The sequence below is a fragment of the Lolium perenne genome, chromosome 2, assembly GCF_019359855.2.
Source record: "Lolium perenne isolate Kyuss_39 chromosome 2, Kyuss_2.0, whole genome shotgun sequence".
NCBI lineage: Eukaryota > Viridiplantae > Streptophyta > Magnoliopsida > Poales > Poaceae > Lolium > Lolium perenne.
Window position 1 is genome coordinate 187,279,753 of NC_067245.2, and position 22,686 is coordinate 187,302,438.

Here is a 22,686-nt window from a genome sequence, read left to right on the forward strand (position 1 = left end):
GGCAGTTGCCTCCCCTTTCATAGCGGCTTTCATAGCGGCACCAGCCCTCCTCTCCGAGGAAACTTGGTAGAAGGGTAACCACAGGCATGTCCAAGGAAGAGGACAGTTATCCTTAGCTAAGCCCATGAACTTGGTCAATGGCCACACCAGAAGCCTTAGTCCACAGGGATTGATTGTGGACGATATCAACACTCCCTGTTGTACTTGCGCCATCCACCCCGAACCTTTAGGAAATATGGGCAATGGCCAACATGCTTTATGCAGGTAAACTTGGAGCTCATCTTATATTCTAGAGTGCCTCAATGCTTGCATCATGCACCCTGGCTTCGTCCCTACTTAACTGGCTTGCGAAGGGATCTTGTGCAACATTTCCTGACATGGAGGCCTCCTGTCCCGCGGAGAGAAGCCTTGTTCTTCGTAGATAGGACGTCGTGGGGCCTAGCAGCAGGTGTAACATGGTACCCCAGTCCCACTACACCGACAATTTTTACATTTACTTTGTTTTGGTGCAGCAGCTGTGGTGATCGAACCTGGCTCAAAATAACCAAACCAATGTGTGAAGAGTTCATCCATCTTAACCCTACAGACCACACATACACCGAGAGACAAAGGGATATGCCTCTTGTTTTGGGAAAGAGGGACAAATAGATAAATAGATTAATCTTGTAAATAAGGTTTTGATCCTTAAATAGCCCTGTACATAAGTCAGGCACTATTAGAGCTTGCGAATGTTGAACTCCAGTTCAGGCAGCATAACGAGAAGTCATCTAAATAAACCATAGCGGACAGTACACCAAATTTCCATCAGAACAGATAAAAAAAATCAAAACACCTGAAACTCCCATCGCACGATCCATCTACACTTATGCTTTTGAGAAAAAAAAACAGCTCAAACATCAACATTTTACTAGCACCACACGTGTAGAGTTTTTGTACATTTCAAGTTTATCCATTATTCTTAGGATAGCACCATACAGAAGAACACAACCTCTAGTTAATAGGATGATATTGCGCCGACACCCGCTTAGGTGGGAGCTTCCGGAGGATGAAAAGGACCAGCGCAGAAGGCAGTATCTCTGTCAGCTGTACAGTAATAGTGGAGCATATGTATAAGGGTGTATGTATAACATGGGGAGTAATTCTACAAGGTCTAGTAGTGGTATAGAATTTTTGTTTTGCGTTACTTACCAAATAATAGAAGAAGTCTAGGATTGGATGATCCAAAACCTCCAAAGAAACATCATCATCGAATGCGGATACTGCCACCTGCAATCAAGTACAAGCGATGGACAAAGGGAGCAGATTATAAGTAAATTTACCAACAGAAGCACACGTGTTGACAATTGTGCGCTGTTTTGGGTCAAGATCTGTAAATCTAGCAGTATGTATGTAGAGGGTTTCATCACAACAGTGCAAGGCAACATCAGGTACAGTAAATTAGATTGGCATGTTTGATGGCTTCACATTCATATAAAACTGTCCACACAGGTCTACATCAGAGCTCTACTTAAAGTTAGAATTAAGCGTGATTCTTAAATGCCTAACAATGAGTCATGAAGAACAAAATGAACAAAATACTCACCACAATGCATCTTATCAAGAAACAAGTACAGCAGATTGTTGTCACAGTCCCAACCTGAAGAATTTTGAACGTCAGAATGAAAAAATTGCACGCCTTGAAAGAAATTTACAGCTGTTCTTTTCAGACTGATGGACCGCCAGCTTTGCTATTATTAAGAAATAATATAAGATTTATAAAAAACTAACATGCAAAATTCACCAGATAAAAAGACAAGACAGCACAAAAAAATTACTAGTCACAAATTGTGAGCATTGAGGTACTAATAATATTGCATAGAATTTTCATGTTCAACGCATGTCATTTCTGGTATCTCAAATTGAACACAATCTTAGTTATAGTTAAAGCTGTACGAAATTGACAGATCTTAACGGACAATGCTGGCAGTTTGTTCTTTACAACCGCCGGAACAGGAAATATGCACAGCGCGATTTATTAAAGGGTTAGTGGCACCTCATAAAGCTTCTTTTTCCGCCCCTTGGATTCAATGGGGAAACGTCTCAGCAAGACAAACAACCTATAGAAAGACAAGAGCAAAGCTTTAGCAATACAGCTGCAGAATTGACCCGGCAATTAGAATACAAACAAAAACAGCATTGAACTTCGCTTGCCTTCCACCATATACTGCGAAACCAAGAAGAGCCACAGCGGAGACAGCTACGACGAAGATTTTGGTGACCAGCTCAACCAAGAGATTGTCGTTGATTCCAAGGTATACCCAAATGCAGACCTGTCCAGACCTCCGACCAGAGACAGCAACCATATAGTTAAGAAAGGGCCAAGCGTGGATGGATGCATAATAGGCTACGCGTGAACATGGTTCTTTTTTTTAGGAAACGTAGGGAGGGATAGGGCTGTGCATAGATGGAAAATAACACACCTGAATTATGTACACGATGGCATTAACGGCGGCGTATATAAGCCTTAACTTGTCCGTGGGGAGACTCCTAGCCTGCAAAACTCGGAAGAATATCTTGGATCAGTAAGAGTAAATGAGATGAGAATGGAGAGTTTATAGAGAGATTTGTCGCGAGCAGCAGCAGAGCACCTGGTGGTATATCTCTGCCCAGAAAAGAACGAGCAAGGTGTAGGCCGAGAAGAAGAGCAGGCCGGGGAGGTCTAGTAACACCAACTTATATACCTGTGGAAGCAAATTAATCTCTGTCAAAAGTGTGTTAAAGAGAATTGGTACATATGCAGCGTGCACAAAAAAATTGAGTTTATTACTCTTGTTGGGAGGAAGAAGACCCAGACGTGGAAGCCGAACACGACGGCACGGACTGCAGAAATGTGGTAGTGCTTGGTTAGTTAGTTGGTTGGTTGGCGCACACGCGGAACATGCGGTGGGGGGTTTGTTGCGTAAACGGCGAAATCGAATGACGGAATCGGTGAATTGGGGGATCCCCACCCACATGAATAAATAAATAACTGGGCATTGATTGCATTATTACCCCCATTGACGACGAAGTTCATGAGGTGGAACACCTTCTGCGTGGTCCATCCGAACTCGGGCACCCTGCGCTGGATCCTAATGAGCTGAATCTGCGAGCGGCAAACGAATTTGTTACACGGGTCGTCGAATCGAGCTCCCGCAGCGGCGGCGGCGGCGGCATCGTGATCCACAATTTGTTATGCGGCGGCGCGCTAATCGGTGCGGCGCGGCGACCGGCTCAGGTGAGATCAACGGTGGGGGGTCGGACGAATCGAGGTAGGGTAGCATTACGGGTGTAGGGCGAGGGGGGGGGGGGGGGGGCGGGACTGACCAGCGCGACGGCGGAGACGAGGGCGTAGGCGGCGGAGAGGGAGAAGAAGGCGCCGTCCTGCCACGCCGGCGACGCGTTGACGTCCTCCCACCATCCCCCGAGCGCCGCGCCGCCCGCGGCGGCGAGGAGCCCGGCGGCGGTGGTGGAGGCGGCGGAGGCGGAGGAGGAGGCCAGCTCCCTCATCTCTCTCTGCCGCAGCTTGAGGGTCCTGAATCCTGATGGCGTTCTCACACTTTGTGTGCGGTGGGGCGGACGAACCAGGGAGAGGAGAAGCGCAAAAGAAATTGAAGACAGGCAGAAGAACGTGGGCCCGCATGACAGAGCCAGGGCTTATTTTATTCGCGGGCGGTGGTGGATTTTTGGGCGTGTGCGTTTATCGGGGCGCGGCGGGGCCCACTGCGCAGGGACCTTGGCGTCAGCGTATTGCAGGATTAGCTAGAAAGGACAGGTGGGCTCCACGTGGCGGCAGCTGCTTCCGTTCCTACGCGGGGCCTACAGTCAGTGGGACGGAACGCAATAAAGTGAATGATGGACTGCCGGTCGTGACCGTGGTGGCGGTGGTGACGAGGATGGGTGGGGGATTAATTAAGCTGATTGGACCGAATGATATGATAGATAAGAGCCGTGATGATGCAATGATTTGTGAAGCTCAAAGTGAATGGATAAGATAAAAATCTGACGATCGTCGGAGCAGATCGGCGGCACCGCGGCAGATATTGCCGGGGAACTTCAATGAGCTTGCTGCTCCATTTGCCCAAAGGACAACTCCACGGGCCACGGCTCGTCGTCAACGCAACACACCCACGGTTCGGAAAAGCCTGATCGCCAAAAACTAGGCCTGAGCCTAACCTAGCCCGACCAAAAAAACCTGAAAGCCCGTCGGGCTGGGTCGCTTCGTTAAAACGTGTTTTCACGCTACCTAGGCCTGGGCTCAGATGACAGGCTAAGATTTCAAACCCAGGCTCGTTGTTTTTGGGCCGGATTGCTCGGGCCGGGCTGCTCATGGTTAGGTCTACGCATGCTCCAACCAAACCTTCACTGTAGCATGGATCTTGCTGCATTGCCCTCTCGGAATTCCTATATGCCAACCAGGTCGGCACCTGCACCGTGCCGCACACCCCCGCGCGCGGTGTGGGCCAGCCCGGTTAGGCGTTTTTTCCTGTTTCTCTCTTTCTTTTTTCCTTTTCTTTTCTCTTTTCTGTTTTTTTTCTTTTCTGTTTTCTTTTTCACTGTTTCTTTTTTCTCACGTTTTATTTTATGTTTAAAAATAATTTTCGAAAATTATAAAATTTGAATTTTTTTGAACGAATTTCGAAATTTGAACAAATTTTTAGTCTTGAACGAATTTTTAAATTTGAACAAATTTTAAGTTTTGAACGATTTTTAAAAACGAATTTCGAATTTGAACAAATTTTTAATCTTGAACGAATTTCCAAATTTAAGAAGAATTTTGAATTTTGAACAAAAAAAATTCGAATGGTTTTTGAAATTTGAACGAATTTTGAAATTTGAACAAATTTTAATCTTGAACGAATTTCCAAATTTCGGAATAATTTAGAATTTTGAACAAAATTAAATCAAAATCTGAACATTTATAATTTCCAAAATTTTGAATCTGAACAGATTTTGAAATTTTGTTCTCCAATTTTTTTAAAAGTTAGATATTGAAAAAGAAAATATTAACAAAAAAGAAACAGCAAAAAAAAGAAAAAAAACGTACCTACTACTAATGGGCCGCGGCCCAACCAACCGGCCTGGTCGGTGGGGTGTGCGGTGGCCCGTACACACCGACCAGGTCGGTGTACAGCACTCCCCTTGCCCTCTCGGCTCACGTGAATTTACTACTCCCTCCGACTAGATTTAGGTGTCGAACACGTAGCTACAAAGATTTTTTACAATTTAACCCTTCATATTTTAAACCTGAAGAGATCAACTCCCTCATCCCCGATTGCATCGTCCTCGTCCCCGATCCAACGCTCGCGCCGGCAGGCCGGCGGCCTCTGGCGGCCTCCCGCGCTTCTCACCTCTCGCTCCGGTGGGCTCGCGGTCTCCGGCCACCCTCCGTGGACCTCGCCTCTCGCCGCCTTCCTCCCACAAGCTCGTCTTCCGCCGGCAGCCTCCCCCGAGCTCGCCTCCTGCGCCCAATGGGTCCGCCTCAAGGAGGGCGGCGCCGCTGGGCCAGTATCTCATCCCTCCTTGACGGCCACGCCTGCAGCCTTCTCCCGCAGGCCACTCCAAGGAGCTCGCCTCTCGCCGGCGGTCGCTGCTCGCCTCCTGCATCCATGGGTCCGCCTCGAGGAGGGCGGCGCCGCCGGGCTAGTATCTCATCCCTCCCTGGCGGCCGCGCCTGCAGCCTTCTCCCGCAGGCCACTCCGCCGAGCTCGCTTCTTGCCGCCGATCGCCGCTCACCTCCTACGCCCATGCGTCCGCCTCGAGGAGGCCGGCACCGCGGGGCAAGCTTCTCCTCCCACCGAGGAAGAGGACGAGGGCGTGGGTGGAGGGGGCGGAAACTGGTCGGGAAAAGAGTAGGTTGGTTACTGCAAAAATGCCGATTCGGCAGGTAAATCTAGTCGGAGGGAGTATGCTTTTTTTTGAGCCAAATATCTGAACTATATTAAGGAGTATGCTTTTTTCCTTTAGTGAAACGTGGATTTATTATGCTGGATCTAGATTTCATACATCACTTAATTTGGTCGGAAGCATGGCCATTGTAGATAGCAGTTTTCCTCATATTACTGACGTATCACATTTTCCTGTCAACACGCCATTAAAGTAGTACCAACTATTTTCTGGCGCCACATCATATTACCACTGCTTTCACATCGTTCTGTCGCTAGTGCTTTTCCAGTTGCAACTAAATTGACAACTCCGCTGCCAAGGCTTATAAGTATTCTTTGGCTCTCCTTGTGTCGAATCAACAAATTTGGGTTTTACTTCCCTCGAAGACTGTTGCAATCCTCTATAGTTGTGGGTCATCAATACCTCAGAGTTTCAAACAGGGCCTCTGAACCGAAGCTTTTCCGCATATGGACGTGGCCTACCGCCAACCACCTCTCTTTCTTTTTCATCTTTTCCAGTTCCTGGTCATCAATGAACACATCATCCAACTCCCCTTCCCTCAACTCAATGTTTGTAAAGCCCTCGCCAGCGCTTCCTCTTCCTCGTCCTTCTTCCCCAGGCCCGAAGCTTCTCCAGATGTCGACATAGATCTCCTTCCCCCTCAAAAACCTCCCTTCGCCCTCCTCCAAAACCCTAACTGCGATCGGTACCAAGGCCGGGCAGATAGGCAAGTTGTCCCCTTGATCAGCCTGAGCACCCGCGCAAGTCCAGATTAGAGAGATAGGGCGGAGATCGGTACATGAACAAACTCACGACGGAGAGAATCGCCGCCGGAGTAGCTAAACCCTAATCGCTAGGATTGTTAGTCGTGCTTACACATGGGCATGTGTCGAGCCGGGTTGAGCTTCAAGCCGGGTTGGGAAAAGCCTGATCGCCAAAAACTAGGCATGAGCCTAGCCTAACCAAAAAAACCTGAAAGCCCGTCGGACTAGGTCGCTTAGTTAAAACGCGATTTCATGCAGGCCTGGCTTGGATGTCGAGCCAAGATTTCAAGCCAGGCTCATTCTTTTCAAGCCGGGCTAAAGTCAGATCGGCCGGGCTGGGCTGCCCATGGTTAGGTCTACGCGTGCTCTAACCAAACCTTCACCATAGCATGGATCTTGCTGCATTGCCCTCTTGGCTCACGTGGATTTACTATGTTTTTCCTTTAGAGAAACGTGGATTTATTATGTTGGATCTAGATTTCATACATCACTTAATTTGGTCGGAAGCATGGCCATTGTAGGATAGCAGTTTCCCTATACAAAGTCTGGCATAATCTTATCATGGTAGAAAATCTCCTACTACTTTGGGTTCATACTAAGCGTTAGGATTTAGTTTAAGCTTAAACTTGAGCTAAACCTTCTTACACGTATTATTTATAAGAGGGAGTAGTATTAACTTAGTGTGTTAGATTACCCTAGTAACTTCGTGTTCAACTCAGCAAATTTGTCTGTGTGGCAGTGAGTTAACGAGGAGAGAGAAGGATTTAGTAACATAGCTAGTTACATCACACTTTTTAAGATATAATGAGTCTAACCACTATAAAGATAGTAACATTGAGTAGTAATATGTGCATGTTACTACTCTAAATTACTTTTCACTATAACTAGTCTTAGAGCATGTACAGTGGTAGGGAAGACATGCCTTCTTTTAGCAGGCCACATCATCTAGAGAAGACACTAAATATAAATGGTACAATACATTGTCTCTTATTGTTATCTCTACCAATAAATGAGAATCAATTAAATTTTAGAAAAAAATTGAATTGCTAAGGGAAGACAAATGGTACAATAGAGAAAATAGACTTCTCTTATTTCATAAGAGATCATCCCTTAGCTAAGAGAAGACAACCTTCTTTTTCTTCATTCTCCGCCAACTAAGCAAAAATATACGTGGCAACCATAAGAGAAGGCTAACGTCACCTCATTGTACGTGCCCTTAGACATATAAGTTCACATATTTGAGATAACTTATGTATTATTTTCTGTATAGATCACCCCTTGAGTTGACCTTGAAGGTAGCGACCAAAACTTCTCACGAGATTGAGAATATCTCCACAAAGCTTTATAACACCAAGCACAAGCTCTGAGGGCGAGTTTATTCGGCTGTTCCAAAAACCCAAGAGTAACTTCCTCAATGGAATGGTCCTTTGGTGAAAGTGTAGATCTAGGACTCCTCCCTTGATTCCCCAAATGGTAACAATATTGAGTGGATAGAGAGAGAGATCTAGTGATTTTGAGCTCGACAACAAAGATAGTGGAAGCCGTAGCCTTCTCTTGAGGAAGAAGGCGGTATATATAGATCTCCAAAACATTACCATTGGGGGGAGAAATAACCCCAGAGTCTTCGGCCTAGGAGGGTTGAACTGTCCGGCCTGAGCAAGCACTCTGAAAGGAGACTTGAGTCTTGTCATCAAGATGGTCTAGCTTCCACTGCATTGTTGCTCTCTTATTCCAATCTTTGATAAGCAATCTTTTCCCATGAAGAGAAATGCATAAGCATCTAAAAGGTAACTCCTCATGTTAAACCGGCCAGAAGTTTCTCATGGATCCTTGAGCATCTTTTCCTCTCCAAAGCAATATAAATTAGTTTAGTACAAAAGTTATTGTCTAGACCTAAAAGTTGTTCAAACACAATAACACAAACTTATGTTTCTAGCACTATCCACAACAAGATGATGTAGAAATTTTTTGTTATCTGCATATTGCTAGATGCAACAACCTACACTTACTAGATGTTGAGTCAATCCTTTGATCAAAACTATTTCCGGAGTCTCCTTCAAAGAAACTAACTAAAGGATTAGCGGCCGGATTGAAGCAAGAATGAACACATGAAATCACACCCTGTCTCGCACCTAATAAATTATAAAGTGAAATCTACTATTATTGTTAACCTTAAGTACAACATGGCATCCAATAATACGCATAGAGCACCCACAATCGTGGAACGCTTACAGAGGCGTCTACTGAATCAAGTTATAGTGCAACCAATAAGGGTCGGCAACCTGGTAACCCGTATTTTAGGCTGAACTTGCAAGAGTTGGATCAGAAAAAACTACTGAAAATTAGCTAAAATGGCCAGGATTTAATCCCTAACGCATGGGCATAAGCACCCCATGGTGGATAAGAACATGAAAAAACGATCTCAAGAAAAAGAACATGACAAAACATTTGTGTAGGGATAATTTCATTCGTTTTGTGTTGCTCTTGCTCCCCACAAATGAGAAAGATTATCCAAATCACCGCGCATTAGCATTTCAGAACGAAAATAAGGAAATGATAAATAGGAATATCATCTTTCATGTAAAAAGATTCCTTTTCTGACAAGAGTAAAGAGGAAATTGAAAGCGCGCCCCAATGGCACCATTACCCAAGAAGAGGAGGAGGAGGAAGAAGACTGGTGCCGTCCGCCGTGAGTCTGCGAGGAGAGAGGAATTCAGTCATTGCCGACGGCGACGGCGACGACGACGAAGAACAGATGGCACATCCTCTCATCTATCCACTGATCTAATCCCCCACACTAAACCCACGAATCTTCTAAGGGACGCCACCGGCGTCACCATCGTCGCCGCCATGTCCTCCTCCGACGAGCTCCTTCTCGTCCAGGAGCTCCCTATGGACATGCAGTCGGACGGCGGCGTCGGGGAGCGCCGCCTGGCCCACGTCCTCCCCCCTCTCGCCCGCGCTCCTGGCCCGCCCCCGTTCAGGCCGCCTCCCCCTCCGTCGGCCGTCGCCGCCGCCGAGTTCCGCGTCGCCTTCAGGGGCTGGCTAGGCGCCCCGCGTCACTGGGAGCTCTGGGTCGCCAAGCTGCGCCCGATCCACGAGCGCCTCTGGCAGGAACTCGGGATCCTCGACGCCGTCCTCGCCTCCACATACAGGTTCAAGAGGGACGCCTCCGGCCTTCTCCACCTCGCCTCCTTCTGGTCCCCAGCCACCAACACCTTCGCCTTCCCGTGGGGCGAGGCCACCGTCACGCTCGAGGACGCCGCCGCGCTCGGGGGCTTCCCCGCCGACGGCTCCCCCGTGCCCGCGCCGCTGCCGCGCCAGTGGGGCTCCGACGAGGAGGCGCTCAATGGGGTGCGTCTCGACCTCAACCGGAGCGCCTGCAAGAAGGCGCACCACGCCGCCTGGCTGAAGCACTTCCTCACGGGCACGGACATGGAAACCGGCATAGAGCACGCCGCGTTCCTCGCGCTCTGGCTCAACCGCTTCGTGCTCCCGGGCCACCCGGAGTCCACCATGCGCCAGTCCCTCTTCCCGCTTGCTGTCCGCATGGCGCGCGGTGACCGCGTCGCGCTTGGGCCGGCCGTGCTCGCGTCGCTGTACCAGGACCTGCGTGAGATCAAGACTTACTTGGTGGCTGCTGCTACATTCGGTGGCAATGGGGAGTTGCTGCCTCCCTTGTCAGTTCATGCGCCCCTCTACATCCTTCAGTTATGGATGTGGGAGAGGTTCCCCATACTCTGTGATGGAAAGGCCAACCCCATCAAGGATGGCGAGCCGAGGGCCGCTCGCTGGCATGATGTGAGCAACAAGATAAACCCAACAGTGGTCCGCGAGGTCCTCACTTCAGAGAAGAACTTTGTGTGGAAGCCCTATACAAGCTGTCAACGAGCATGTAAGCATCACACCGGCGGGTGGGTTCGTGGCAGTAATATTACTCTGGACGGCGAATTGGTATCACTAGCACATTGCTTGCGTGCTTGTGAGCTCGTGGGGACGGATTGCATTGAACAATACCTTCCGCACCGTGTCGCAATGCAGTTCGGGCTTGACCAAGATGTGCCCGGAGATGTTCACCGAGCCAATGAGGACTCGGAGCTTGCATGGGAGACATATGATTTGGACGGGAAGAATGTAGCTTTCTTCATCCCTCGTGCTGAACCAGGAGTCACGGCTCGGTACGCACGGTGGTGGAGGCAGCCATTGCCATCTTCTGGTCTTACTGTTGGGGCAGGAAACATTTCTGTGGAAGGTAAGGTTTCCAAGTGTAAGGTGAAGAAGACATTGGCAGCCCTGGAAGCCGAGGCAGAGAAAGAGCGGAAGATGAAGAAGGCTCGAGTCTCTGTTAATAATGATAAAAAGCGTAAACTTGAAGAGTTGTATGATGCAAAGCTGTCAGATTGGCTTGCAACCGCAAGGAACGGGAGCAGTGGGACTGGTGGTGGGTCTGGTGGCAGCCGCAAAAAAGGATCCTCGCCAAAATATGATGATGCATCAGACATGCGCATGTTGCCTAGTGTTGGAACTGGCAAGGATGATATTGCACCTCTTGTGCCAAGGAAGCTGTTGTCAACTTCGGCCGTAAATCTGAAGAAGGATAGTGATATGAATCAGGATAGATGGGGTAAGTTGCTGACTTGGTCGAAGTACGAAGGTGTGAATTTGAAGGGCTATATGGCAGGTGATGTACATCCTCCGGTGAATGAACCATATTTTAAAGAGGCGCCAATGGTGTCAACTGAAATCTCTACATTTAATGAAGATGCCAAGGGTGAATGGAGAAATGAGATTTTGAAAAATACCAATGAGCTGGTTAGAGGGGAAACTCCTTATGTTCCTAATAGGCCTAAAGAATTCAAACCTCCACTCTGTATGGAGAATGAAGAGTGCAGTGATTATTTGTCTGACGTTGATTGCAGTGAGGATGATAGAGAGGAAGCTGTCATAGTTGATAAGCCCACAATTTTCTCCAGTGCACCTGAAGGAGGTAATGCTGTGACGCCAGAGGAAAAAATGGTCAATCTTCCAGAAGACAAGTGTCTTGATGCTACATATACCACAGCAGAAGGCACTATTGATACTCAGGAGTTGGAGATGAAAGTTATGCTTGCAGTTGATGAGTCTTGTGGGATTTCAAATAGACCTGAAGAAGTTACTGCTCTAGTCATGGAAGAGAGAGAAGAAAAGGGTAATGTAGCAGCAGATAATAAAGGTAGCATAGTTTCAGAAGGAGTTGGAAGGGCTGCGGAGGGAACAAGTCATTCTATTGAAGTCTTGCCAGGGAGTGAACAAGGAGTCTATGCAGGTATTATGAACATTCCTCAGGAGACAGTGGCTTTAGCTGAGGAAACACTTCCAGTTCAGCAGGCAAATGTTGTTGGTGAATGTGTTGCAATGTCATGCGTAATGGAGGATGCCAGTGTCGCTGCTGGAGTTCAGGGAACAAATGATGGAGAAACCAGTTTTGATTTTGCCGATGAGGAGAAGAGGGATATTTCTTGTATAGAAGAGATTGGGCGAGGGGAAAGCAATCAGATGTCTGAGAAAGATATCCAGCAGGAGCCTGCAGAAGCTCCTCAAGTTGATATTGTAGAATGTGGAGAAGACATTGCTCTCGTGGTAAAAGACAACACGGGTGAGAACAAAAATATTACTCAAACAGTGGAGAAAGTGGTTACCAACAATAATATGGCTGCAGTTCTGTTGGGTTTTCCTGAAAAGAGAACAAATGCGGATAAACCTCTGAATCTAGCAAAGAAAGACACTGAAGATATGCATAAGGAAGTTGTACAAGTAGAAGATGCAAAACAGGTGTGTATTGATACTTTGGAAAATGGAGGTGCAAATGAGGGGCACCACAAAGTTGCTGAAGTAGAGAATATAGACATGACAGAGGCAAAGATGCATGCACAGTTTGATACCGAGAAACCTGAGGAAGTTGCAGAGGTAGAGCATGCAGATATGGATGAATGTAAGAGATCAGCTGGGAGAGGTACTGATGGGGATCCTGGAGAAGTTCCTGAAGATGTCCACACAGAAGTAGAAACGGCTAGGAAGTGGATAGAGAATAACAATGACAATAAGATGACAGAGTTTCCTGATATAGCGCATGCAGAAATGGAAGAGGTGGAGAATTCGGTGAAGGAAGGTGCAGATGAGAAGTTTGAGGTAGTTTTTGATTTAGAAAATACAAGAATGGATGGAGCTCATGGGCCAATGGAGGAAGGTACTGGTGTTAAGCTCAATGAAGTTTCTGATGTAGTGCATGCAGAAACCAAAGGTACAAAGGATTTTTTTAAGGGCGGTGCAGACAACAACTTCCAAGAATTTTGTGAATTGGAAAGTATAGAAATGGATGGAACTCATGAGCCAATGGAGGAATATACTGATGTCAAGCTCAATGAAGTTTCTGATGTAGTGCATGCAGAAACCAAAGATACAAAGGATTTTATTAAGGAAGATGCAGACAGTAAGGTTCAAGAAATTTCTGAATTGGAAAGTATAGGAATGGATGGAACTCATGGGCCAATGGAGGAAGATACTGATGGTAAGCTCATGGAAGTTCCCAAAGTGAATGTGGAAGTCGAACACGCCAATGGAACTGAGAGGGACAACGATAGACTCGACAGCATCCTTCAAGTAGATCTGCTATCAAGGGGTGAAGCCAGGTGCTTGGTCAAGGAAGATATCGAAGAAGATAATGAAAAAGTTCCACAAGTAAAGCATGCAAACCTACAAGACGAGGCACCAGTTGAGAAAGATTCAAAGGAAAATCCCAATGCAGATGGCAAGGATTTACCAGAGAAAGAAGTAGGCGAGTCCAAAGAGGTTTACCAAGCGAAGCAAACAGAAGGGGAGGAACACAAGGTGTTAAGAGAGAAAGACACCGAGGAGAATACGAAGGATGCTCTTGGGGTTGAACGGGCAGAAGAACAACAAGGTGAGACACTGACATCAGAATATATGCATGGCTATATTGAGGAAATTATTGTAGCGGAGCAGCTGGATGGACAAAGAGAGACGCTCCCGAAGATAGATGCTGAGGGAAATCCTGAAGAAATAACTCGAGCACAGCGAAAACAATTTGACGATGATATAATGCACCCTTTGAAGAATTCAGTTGATAGTGAGATGCTATTTAGCTCAGCTAGCATAGAGTCAAAAGAAGAGCATAAGGAAGTGGTTGTTGAAGACGTGATAGAAAAGATAAATGAGAGGGAATCATTGTCAGATGGAGCTGCTATGGGGAAATCAGATGCTGACAACCACAAAACTTTGGACATACATGATGTGAGTATGCTTGTAAATCTGTTTCTGTATTAACTGGTCGGGTAGCTAATGTGACAGTTCTCTTTTGCAGGAAGTGTGTATTAAACAAATACATGACTGTGGAATAATATGTGAGAACAAGGAGACACATATATTGGAAGACAGACATATAGTAGACAGTGGATTGGATGATTTGGTTATTATGGAGGTTGATGGAGCTTGGTCTACAGTCGGAACTCACAACCAGGAAGCTTTGGACTTGGACAAGGTGAGTGCACTTGCAGAATCTCCACCTGGAATACCGTTTCTGAGTCCTGATAATCGGTCTTTTGTAGCAACAAACAAGGGAGGAAAGACAAGATTTAGGAGCTACAACCAAGGACAATAAAATGACAATGGTAGGAGATGCCATTTTGCCTAGTTGCAGTGAGTTTCAAATTAATTCACCGGAGACAAGGATTTATGAGGTTGTGTCTACCAAAGGATTACAGAACCAAGAACATTTGTTCATTAAGGAAGTGAGTGTACCAAACTAAGTTTTCTTTGATTGGTGGAATTTCTTTACCTCTTTGATAGGTGGAATCTGGTCATGCTCTTTTACAGGAACAGATATTGGAAAAAGGACTGGAGTGTAAAATTATAGAAGGAAATGCAATGCCCTTAGTGACCAATGTACTTGGTGATGGTAGAGTGAATACCACTCTGGGTACTGTGGATGTTAACAAGGCTATTTGTGTTGAAGGAACAGAAAATCATGAAGCTTGCAGCAGTGGGGAGGCAAGTCCATTTAGAATAGCTGTCTACGTTAACTATGATTCAATCTAATAAGGCTGTTTTGCAGATGCAGGCAAGACAGGACAAGCAGCACACAGCAGTTGGAGATGTGCGGATTTTGCAAGACACAAACACCAATTATAGTGGTGACGTGGGAACAGCGAAGGATTTATGCATGGAGAAGGTAATGCAGCTTGTGAAACCCTCTCTCACCGCGAGCCTCTCTCTCTCTACTAGTGGGGGTCTGATGAATCTTGTCCACAGGGCCCAGCAGTGCTGGAGAAGCTGGACAAGGGAACGATATATGAGAACACAGAGAGAACATTCGTCGACACAGATGCATCTGAATGCGGTGAAGAGGAACATGGTGGGACCATGAAAATGATTCATGAGACTGATTCTACAGTACAAGCTGTTCGTAAAATTTCATCCAAGAACAAGCATAACCCTACAGTGCTGGAGAAGCAGGACAAGGAAACGACAGATGAGAACACAGTGAGAACATTGGTCGACGCAGATGCACCTGAAGCGGAACATGATGGGACCATGAAAATGATTCATGAGACTGATTCTACAGTACAAGCTGTTAATATGGCAGAGGATATAATTTCATCCAAGAACAAGCAGGACCCTGCAGTGCCGGAGAAGCAGGACAAGGGAACGACAGATGAGAACACAGTGAGAACATTGGTCGACACAGATGCACTTGAATGTGCTGAAGCGGAACATGATGGGACCATGAAAATGATTCATGAGACTGATTCTACACTACAAGCTGTTAATATGGCAGAGGATATAATTTCATCCAAGAACAAGCAGAACCCTGCAGTGCTGGAGAAGCAGGACAATGGAACGACAGATGAGAACACAGTAAGAACATTGGTCAACACAGATGCACCTGAATGTGATGAAGTGGAACATGATGGGACCATAAAAATGATTGGTGAGACTGATTCTACAGTAAAAGATGTTAATACGGTAGAGGATAAAATTTCATCCAAGAACAAGCAGAACCCTGCAGTGCTGGAGAAGCATGACGAGGCAAGGACAGATGAGAACACAGAGAGAACATTGGTCGACACAGTTGCACCTGAATGTGGTGAGGCGAATTATAATGGGACCATGAAAATGATTCATGAGTCTGATTCTGCGGTACAAGCTGCTAAAATTGCAGAGGATAAAATTTTATTCAAGAACAAGCAGAACCTGGCAGTGCTGGAGAAGCAAGACGTGGGAACGATAGATGAGAACACGGAGAGAACATTTGTTGACACAGATGCACCTGAATGTGGTGAAGTGAACCATGATGGGACCATGAAAATGATTCATGAGACTGATTCTATAGTACAAGCTGTTAATATGGCAGAGAATAAAATTTCATTCAGGAACAAGCAGGGAGACCACGGTAAACCAGATGCTGAAGGCTCCGGATCAAATCAAACTGCAAGAAAGGAGTTCAAGGGGGATCTTCAACTAGACTTTGAAAGGGAGGTACAAGCGCAACAAGAAAATGTAGAGAATAAAGCAGAAATGTCCGGTGGTAGAAAGAATGATGAAGCGTCTGAACAAGAGCAGACCACCATAGAGAATGCTACAATTGCTCCTTCAGGTGTTGAGAATAACAACGAATTAGCTGAAGAACCGATAAAAAGCTATGGCAAATATGCTTCTGATCCTTGCCAGACTAGTAAAGTTGGCAGACCAAGTATTGAAGAGGTTAGGAGAATACATAGTGGCAGGTCTATTTGTCTCAAAGACATAAAGGAATCTCAGGGAAGAATTTGTTCTGAACCATCAAACAGAACACATACAAACAATGCTGGGCATTATTCTCGACATGGAGTTCAGGAACCAGTTACAGTCAGCAAGGATATCAAAGTTCCATTGCATGATACTGTGAGTGTTTGTGGAAGAGATCGTGCACTGGAGCTGGTGACAGGTCCACCAGAAGAGTGGAGACAAGAGCAGTATGCACTTAATATACTAGAAGATGTGCAAAATGCTCGCGTTGCTTCGAAAACTAAGATGGAGATGGAGATCAGAATTCTGAAGGCACAAATTGTTAGCATGCAGAAACAAGTGATGAACATGGATCATGCTGGTGAGGTTATTTCCAGATCAAAAAGGCACTGAACTTACCATTGTCTACATGCGAAATGATAGATTGGCATAAAATTTTCATGTAGAACTGTACAGCTTTCTTTGTGAGATCAAACTCCAATGCATGCTAGTTTCTTCACGTTGAGGGTTGACTCTCATGAAGGTCGGTGTGCACCTTTTCTCTTGGCTAAATTTTATTTAAATTGCTTGCACACTAGGTAGTGATAGAGAGAGTCGCCAAACAAAATTAGCATATGGAATTCACATGTTTCGTGAGTGAATTTTAATCTGCCTGCATCAGTGTACAGCACGAGTTGGTTGGTAATTTTTGGTCAAAAGTCAGTTTCTCGTAATAAATTATGAATGCTTGATCACGTAAAAGGCTACGATATATGAATTACTACGAGTACTTCTTGCTCGGTTCTAGCATGTAACAATGAAAGCGGAGGCCATTTCCCATCTCTAAGCATTCTTTCAGCTGTTACTTTAATAATTCTTATACTTTCTGGGGAGAAAAGAAAAAACATTACAACCTTGCATTTGAATACGGCAACAGCCAGTTTATTTAGGGTCTTAAAAAAAGGAAAGTAACAAAAAAAAAAAGCTTGTCAACCACTTGTATCCGTAGAGATACCGAGTTCATCGCTCAGAAATACACTATATGTAGCGTTAACCTGCCGGAACTGAACTAGACGAGAACAGGAGCTGGAGGAGGAGCAGTAACCGCCCGGGCTGCGACGGATGACGCAGCCGGCTTCCCCCTGCCCATGGTGAACCCACGAGTCCCATCGGGCATCCTGGGGCCCTGGGGAGGCTGCCTGGGGCTGAATGGACACTTCTGAGAAGCCTGCCTGGGGCTCAATGGGCACTTCTGGGATGCCTGACGAGGGCTTGATGGGTCAAAGTGACCAACCACGCCGGCAGGAGCAGACTGTGGGCTGTGCGGCGCCACCACATGCAGCTTCCCTCGCCCTCTTGCCCACCCTTTCTTGCCTCCGCCCTGGTGATCCTCTGGCTGTGGAATTGCCAGTTTGCATGAGATAAGAAACCCTGAGCGACAACTGAAAGGAAATTGGCACTGAAACTGCAGCCAGTGACGTGCTTACATGAGCTTCAGGCGAGTGGACGGCTTCTGAAGTCGGGGAGTCGGACATCTGTGAGTGTGGCGATTCGTCATCGGAGCCAGCAAAGTGGTCGAAATCAGGCCGCTTAAGCCTCATTACTGACTTGGGCTGTGACAAGATCATGCGAAGTTGCAGTAAAACACAGTGGCTAGATCAATACTGGTTTGTAAGAGGAGGGTTCTTACGGAGCGCCTGAGCACTGTGCGCACACGCAGGCCTTTCCTCCAGTTTCGTTCATCGTTTAGCTTCTCAACCTGACAGGAAAATAAAATAAAGGTACATTTCCACATCCATTAGTCCTTTTAACATCATGGAAGAACCAATGATATCCGAATTCTTAGAAAAATGTGCAGTAGGGGGGCAGTTAACTTAATACTCACTGCTTTCTCAGCTTGCTGTGAGGTCTCATATTCCACAAGAGCATGCATCTTTGACAACATCACGAGGTAAAAAAAAAAGTTAAAATGTAATTTTGCTGGGACAGAATTGTTTACTGTTCTGAGTCTGATGTAAGCAAACATTGAACTTCTCAATTTCTACAGTCAGCAGCAGCTGATGCCGTGATTCTGAAACGTATATCATATGGTGTTTCACTGAAGATTTGAGTTGAGCAAGTGAAATACCTTGTTACTCACTAGTGTGTCCGACTTGGAAGCCCTCGCTGAGCTAGGCTCTTGAGGGTGACATATCTTGATGTTCTTCACACTGATTGACATATGGGTATGTACAATAACATCGTTAATGGACAATTACGTATCAGATCCTACATACGTTATCGGTCGCAATTTGCAAACTGTGGAGAATTGCCTTGTCTGACCTTCCGACAACACTGAAGACCTTTTCGAGGCTGTTTCTTGACGAGTCCTCTGGCAAATTCTCTGCTATGATCATCCGAGACTGCAGTCAAGAAAAGGTTCAGTTCAGGGGATGGCAGAGCACAACATAGGATCCCTGGACCAAATATGGACTCTCTGTAATAAAGCAGTGACCTGAAGTTCTTCTTTGTGCTTCTCGGTGAATGGCTGCCTGCGCCGGACTTTCTTCCCGTCGTCGCTGACAATCTGCAGCCAGAATTCAGTTATCCTATGAGAAGGATGTTCAATCTGCTAGCTGCAACAAGCAATGGTATAATTCTGAAGGAGCTTGATTACAAGCTTCGTGGAGGTGCGAAGAGCCTTAACGAGCATCTGGTTGGTTGCTCCGAGAGACTTGATCTTCTTCCAGGATGAAATGACCGACAGGGGAACTGTAATGGGGCATAACTAGCTAGTCTGAATGTTTCGCTAGCGAAAGAAATGAAATGTAAACCTTTTCGTTTGTGCTGGCATGCGACTTACCATAACCTTCCGAGTCTTTGTTCATGATCTTGAGCAAAAACTCGTTGGCAACCAGGTTAATGTCGCTGAACTGGTACTCGACCTGCTTGACGATCTTCTGCGCGACATCTGTGGTGCCGCCACCTGCGCCGCCCTTGGCCCCTGCGCTGTTGCTGGCGGCTGCAGCAGCGGCGAACTTGGCGTGCGCGAAGTCGGGCATGAAGAAGACGGGCTCGTGGTCGTGGAGGAAGCTCCAGTCGGGCGCCGCCTGCATCTGCAGGAAGGGCGAGTAGTATCCCCCCGCCGGCGCGGACATTGGGGTGGTGGCAGCGGCGGTGGGCGACATGGGCACGAACTCCGGCGCGTGCACGTTGAACTTGAACGACGCCGGAGCCGACATGGGCGTGGGTGGCACCGCGGTGGCGTCGCCGTCTCTGCCCTCCTGCGCGGCCATGGCTGGCTGGCTGGTGGTGACCAAGGGAATGGATGGATCGTGACCGGCGGTGCTATATAAAGGCTGGTGGGGAAGAAAGAATGGTTGGTCTGCGGGTTTCATGGCCGCTTCTCCCGCGCATACGCATGCACTGCACACCCGCATGTCTCGTCTGTCCTCCCTTTGACCGTTGACCCCAATGAGGGATTCTGCTTACATCTAGGGCCCACCTACGCCTCCACTAAAATCTGCAGCATCATGAGGAGCCAGCCAAGCTAATCTCGCATCATCAGTATTCAGTACAAGTACGAAGCATGTAATACTTGAATCTGCACTGTAGGACAAGCACAAAAAAATCCACAACGGTTGCTAATTCATAACATTGCACATTTCACTAAAATGAAACTGGGTTTATATCGGCAAGTGTTAACAGTATTTCCATCAAGCAGAAGCAACAGTGCCTTCTTGTCCATGAACGAGACATTTAGCTTAAAGAAAACAATTTGCAAGGATGAAATGGCGCTACGCATGATATCATGTCCTTAGGACCCTTAACAGATTTCAAGTAAGGTTTTAACCAGAGACAACAAGTAAAGAATAAAAGATCTCCTCAAGCCATGATCTTGGCCGACCTCATGTAAAGGCTCTCCACAACCTTCCCCACATTTGAAATCGTCTCGAGCGTAGCAGGGAAGATGGCCTCCGTCTTGGAGTCCTCGAAGATGATGAGGCAACCAGCACCCTGATCCAGGGTCCCTGAGAATTTCTTGTCGAGGATCATCTGTGACAGCTTCTTCTCGACATGGTCAATTGGCAACTCAATCATCTCTGCTACGTGCGCGATCTCCACCCTTGAGTACGGCTCAATCAGCCTGCAGAGGTTCTGCTCCAGGAGGGTATCATACAGAGATGAGAGGTGCCTGTGGACAATTGGATCCTCCTCCAGCTGGGCCTTGTAGTCGCGGAGAGCGGTTTCGAAGTACTTGAGAGATCTCTTTGAGTAGGCATCAGCCACAGCTTTCATCGCATCCACATCAGGGCCAACATACTTCAGGCCTGCCTTGGACGAGATAATTCCAGCAACATCATCAGCATGGTTAACCATTATCTTGCACAGAAGCATGTACTTCAAGCAGAAGATGGCCTTTGGATCCTCCAGCGCATTGAATCCTTCAAATGCTTCAAAGAAGTAGCTGTAGGCAGTCTTGTAATCCTTCTCCTCGGCGTGAAGGATTCCGCTCTGCAGATCAATGGTGCCCTGCTGCGCTGGCGGAACGTAAATGGCATTCGCCGCGGTTCTTGCGGCAGTCAGAGAGGCTTTCGCCTTTGGCAGGTTCCTCAGAGAGAAATGGAGCTTGCTCTCCAGAAGGTCAATGTCAACAAGAAGCAACTTGTCATCCAGCCTCCTCACTTCCTTGATAAGACTAGAAAGAAGGGTAAGAGCTTCAGTGTACTCCTGACTTTCCAACAGAAGGGACGCCAGCCTTGCTTCCACACGCTGCCTGAGGAAGGTGCGCTTCTCTGCACGCGTCCATTCCACCATCTCCTTGCAGAGCGAGATCTGAAGCTCAGATGTTCCAGGTATCTTGGAAACAGCGTCGATGATACCACGCACAATCTTCGCCGTCTTTGCCTTGGGAATCAGCGCGAAGAATGGCCGGAGCTGGGTCAGCAGATTCCGAAGATCCTCGGCTCTGTTCTCTTTGGTGAGATAGCTTGTCAGATTCGTGATGGCGACTTCTTTCACTCTCACTGCATCTGATGAAGAAGACGGGTCTTCGAGCACACGGTAGAGGATTGAAATGGACTCTGAAGCATCCTTAGCCTCCTGAGCCATTGCAACTGACTCGGTGGTAGCGGGAAGATAGGATGATTGCATCGCAGACATGGTCAGCACGCCCTGTCGCAAACGAATATGGGTTATCAAAAATAAATCAAGGTAAGCTCAGAAGGCAAGGTAAACAAATAATTAACAGGATGAACAACACAGAATACTGGAGCATCTAGAAGGCATAATCATGAAGAGAAGCTCAGCCGTCAAAACCAAATAAAAAGTTTAGTTGTTCAAGTTAATACAGTAAGTAACTAGTTGCAGCACCTTCTTATTTACTGAGAGGCCTAAAGTCAAGACATGGGAAGAAGATAATACTCTACAGAACAAATCCAGGTGAAGAAGGAAAACCCTAGAACTGATAAATCGAAACGGCCTCACGGATTGCCCCTTTCGAGTTCGCGAGAGGCTGCCAGATCTCATCGTCGAACAAAATCAAGCAGTGCGCGCTAACAGAACCACCGGACCACGACTACAGTCGAACTAATCGGAGCCTACTGCGCTTACAAAATTAAGATGCGAGCTCGTCATGGAGGGACTATCCGGTTCTAATCCAAACTACTGAAGTAATGAACCCTAATTGCCATGGCGGGATCTAGGAGATGGGGGAGAGGGGGGGAGATGGGACTGGGAAGGGGTCGTGGTACCGTGCAAACAATGGCAGATTCCGGCGGAGACGGGGCGGAGCGGAGGAAGCAACCTCTGCGGCGGTGGCGGCCGGCCAAGGGGAGGGGGAGGGGGAGGGAGAGGAGTTGTACTTGGAGAAGAAGCAAGTTGTGGTAGTCGATGGAGTGCCTTTGCGTCTCCCTGCTATGTGGTCCCGGTTGCCAGAGTCTCGGTGTTCCATGCCTTCAGGGTCGGTCGGATCCAAAAGCAATCCATCAGAACCCCATGTTAGATTCAAATCTCCATCAACACAAATTCAAACAAATGTTTGTATTCTTATAATATTTTATTTTAGGATAATGATTCTTCTAAAATACGAATAAGAATGTGTCGTGGACATGATTATATGTTTGTTTTGTCATGAGCCTAACGATGTGCCTCACAACTATGGATCAAGAACAATTTTCCAGTTCATAAAAAATGCTACACGGCCCTTTGTCGACAAGATCCAACGGATAGGACTGAAGCACTAATAAATTTTAATCTCCATTTGTTGTATGTAATCACA

General features: G+C 46.9%; 4 protein-coding genes across 5 annotated transcripts; 1 reads left to right on the top strand and 3 right to left on the bottom strand.

Moving 5' to 3' along the window:
- Positions 1 to 746: 746 nt before the first annotated feature.
- Positions 747 to 3,623, bottom strand: LOC127334146 (tobamovirus multiplication protein 1). The gene is made up of 10 exons (XM_051360569.2): positions 3,343 to 3,623; positions 3,031 to 3,121; positions 2,807 to 2,859; positions 2,628 to 2,720; positions 2,460 to 2,531; positions 2,191 to 2,309; positions 2,033 to 2,096; positions 1,583 to 1,636; positions 1,189 to 1,266; positions 747 to 1,083 (listed from the first exon to the last, which is right to left on the bottom strand). Exons 1-10 carry the CDS (start codon positions 3,523 to 3,525, stop codon positions 991 to 993), a joined length of 900 nt encoding a protein of 299 aa, XP_051216529.1. The 5' UTR covers positions 3,526 to 3,623; the 3' UTR covers positions 747 to 990.
- Positions 3,624 to 7,648: 4,025 nt separating this feature from the next.
- On the top strand, positions 7,649 to 17,113 carry LOC127334148 (uncharacterized). Of its 2 annotated transcripts, none has more exons than XM_071826396.1 (6): positions 7,649 to 13,955; positions 14,026 to 14,202; positions 14,270 to 14,452; positions 14,538 to 14,711; positions 14,782 to 14,892; positions 14,973 to 17,113. In XM_071826396.1, the coding sequence occupies exons 1-6, from the start codon at positions 9,300 to 9,302 to the stop codon at positions 16,839 to 16,841; spliced, it is 7,170 nt and encodes a 2,389-aa protein (XP_071682497.1). In that variant the 5' UTR covers positions 7,649 to 9,299; the 3' UTR covers positions 16,842 to 17,113. The 2 variants fall into 2 exon arrangements, with proteins under 2 accessions (XP_071682497.1, XP_051216531.2); XM_051360571.2 differs by having other exon boundaries at positions 7,650 to 13,955; positions 14,776 to 14,892.
- Positions 17,114 to 17,260: 147 nt separating this feature from the next.
- On the bottom strand, positions 17,261 to 19,742 carry LOC127334149 (la-related protein 6C). The gene is made up of 9 exons (XM_051360572.2): positions 19,270 to 19,742; positions 19,084 to 19,178; positions 18,922 to 18,993; positions 18,750 to 18,829; positions 18,556 to 18,637; positions 18,313 to 18,360; positions 18,118 to 18,186; positions 17,915 to 18,040; positions 17,261 to 17,823 (listed from the first exon to the last, which is right to left on the bottom strand). Exons 1-9 carry the CDS (start codon positions 19,700 to 19,702, stop codon positions 17,497 to 17,499), a joined length of 1,332 nt encoding a protein of 443 aa, XP_051216532.1. The 5' UTR covers positions 19,703 to 19,742; the 3' UTR covers positions 17,261 to 17,496.
- Positions 19,743 to 20,076: 334 nt separating this feature from the next.
- On the bottom strand, positions 20,077 to 22,317 carry LOC127334150 (26S proteasome non-ATPase regulatory subunit 11 homolog). Its single transcript, XM_051360573.1, has 2 exons — positions 22,160 to 22,317; positions 20,077 to 21,581 (listed from the first exon to the last, which is right to left on the bottom strand). Exon 2 carries the CDS (start codon positions 21,567 to 21,569, stop codon positions 20,292 to 20,294), a length of 1,278 nt encoding a protein of 425 aa, XP_051216533.1. The 5' UTR covers positions 21,570 to 21,581; positions 22,160 to 22,317; the 3' UTR covers positions 20,077 to 20,291.
- Between the last annotated feature and the right edge of the window lie 369 nt (positions 22,318 to 22,686).

Coding starts and splice junctions, on each gene's coding strand:
- LOC127334146 (XM_051360569.2), bottom strand. CDS start 3,525: ATGAGGGAGCTGGCCTCCTCCTCCGCCTCCGCCGCCTCCACCACCGCC. Junction 1,267..1,582: donor TCTTGATAAGATGCATTGTG/GTGAGTATTTTG, acceptor ACTTGATTGCAG/GTGGCAGTATCCGCATTCGA. Junction 1,084..1,188: donor TAGACTTCTTCTATTATTTG/GTAAGTAACGCA, acceptor ATTACTGTACAG/CTGACAGAGATACTGCCTTC.
- LOC127334148 (XM_051360571.2), top strand. CDS start 9,300: ATGGCACCATTACCCAAGAAGAGGAGGAGGAGGAAGAAGACTGGTGCC. Junction 14,453..14,537: donor AACATTTGTTCATTAAGGAA/GTGAGTGTACCA, acceptor GCTCTTTTACAG/GAACAGATATTGGAAAAAGG. Junction 14,893..14,972: donor AGGATTTATGCATGGAGAAG/GTAATGCAGCTT, acceptor TCTTGTCCACAG/GGCCCAGCAGTGCTGGAGAA.
- LOC127334149 (XM_051360572.2), bottom strand. CDS start 19,702: ATGGCCGCGCAGGAGGGCAGAGACGGCGACGCCACCGCGGTGCCACCC. Junction 18,187..18,312: donor CACAGCAAGCTGAGAAAGCA/GTGAGTATTAAG, acceptor TTTTCCTGTCAG/GTTGAGAAGCTAAACGATGA. Junction 18,041..18,117: donor GCACAGTGCTCAGGCGCTCC/GTAAGAACCCTC, acceptor ATCTTGTCACAG/CCCAAGTCAGTAATGAGGCT.
- LOC127334150 (XM_051360573.1), bottom strand. CDS start 21,569: ATGTCTGCGATGCAATCATCCTATCTTCCCGCTACCACCGAGTCAGTT.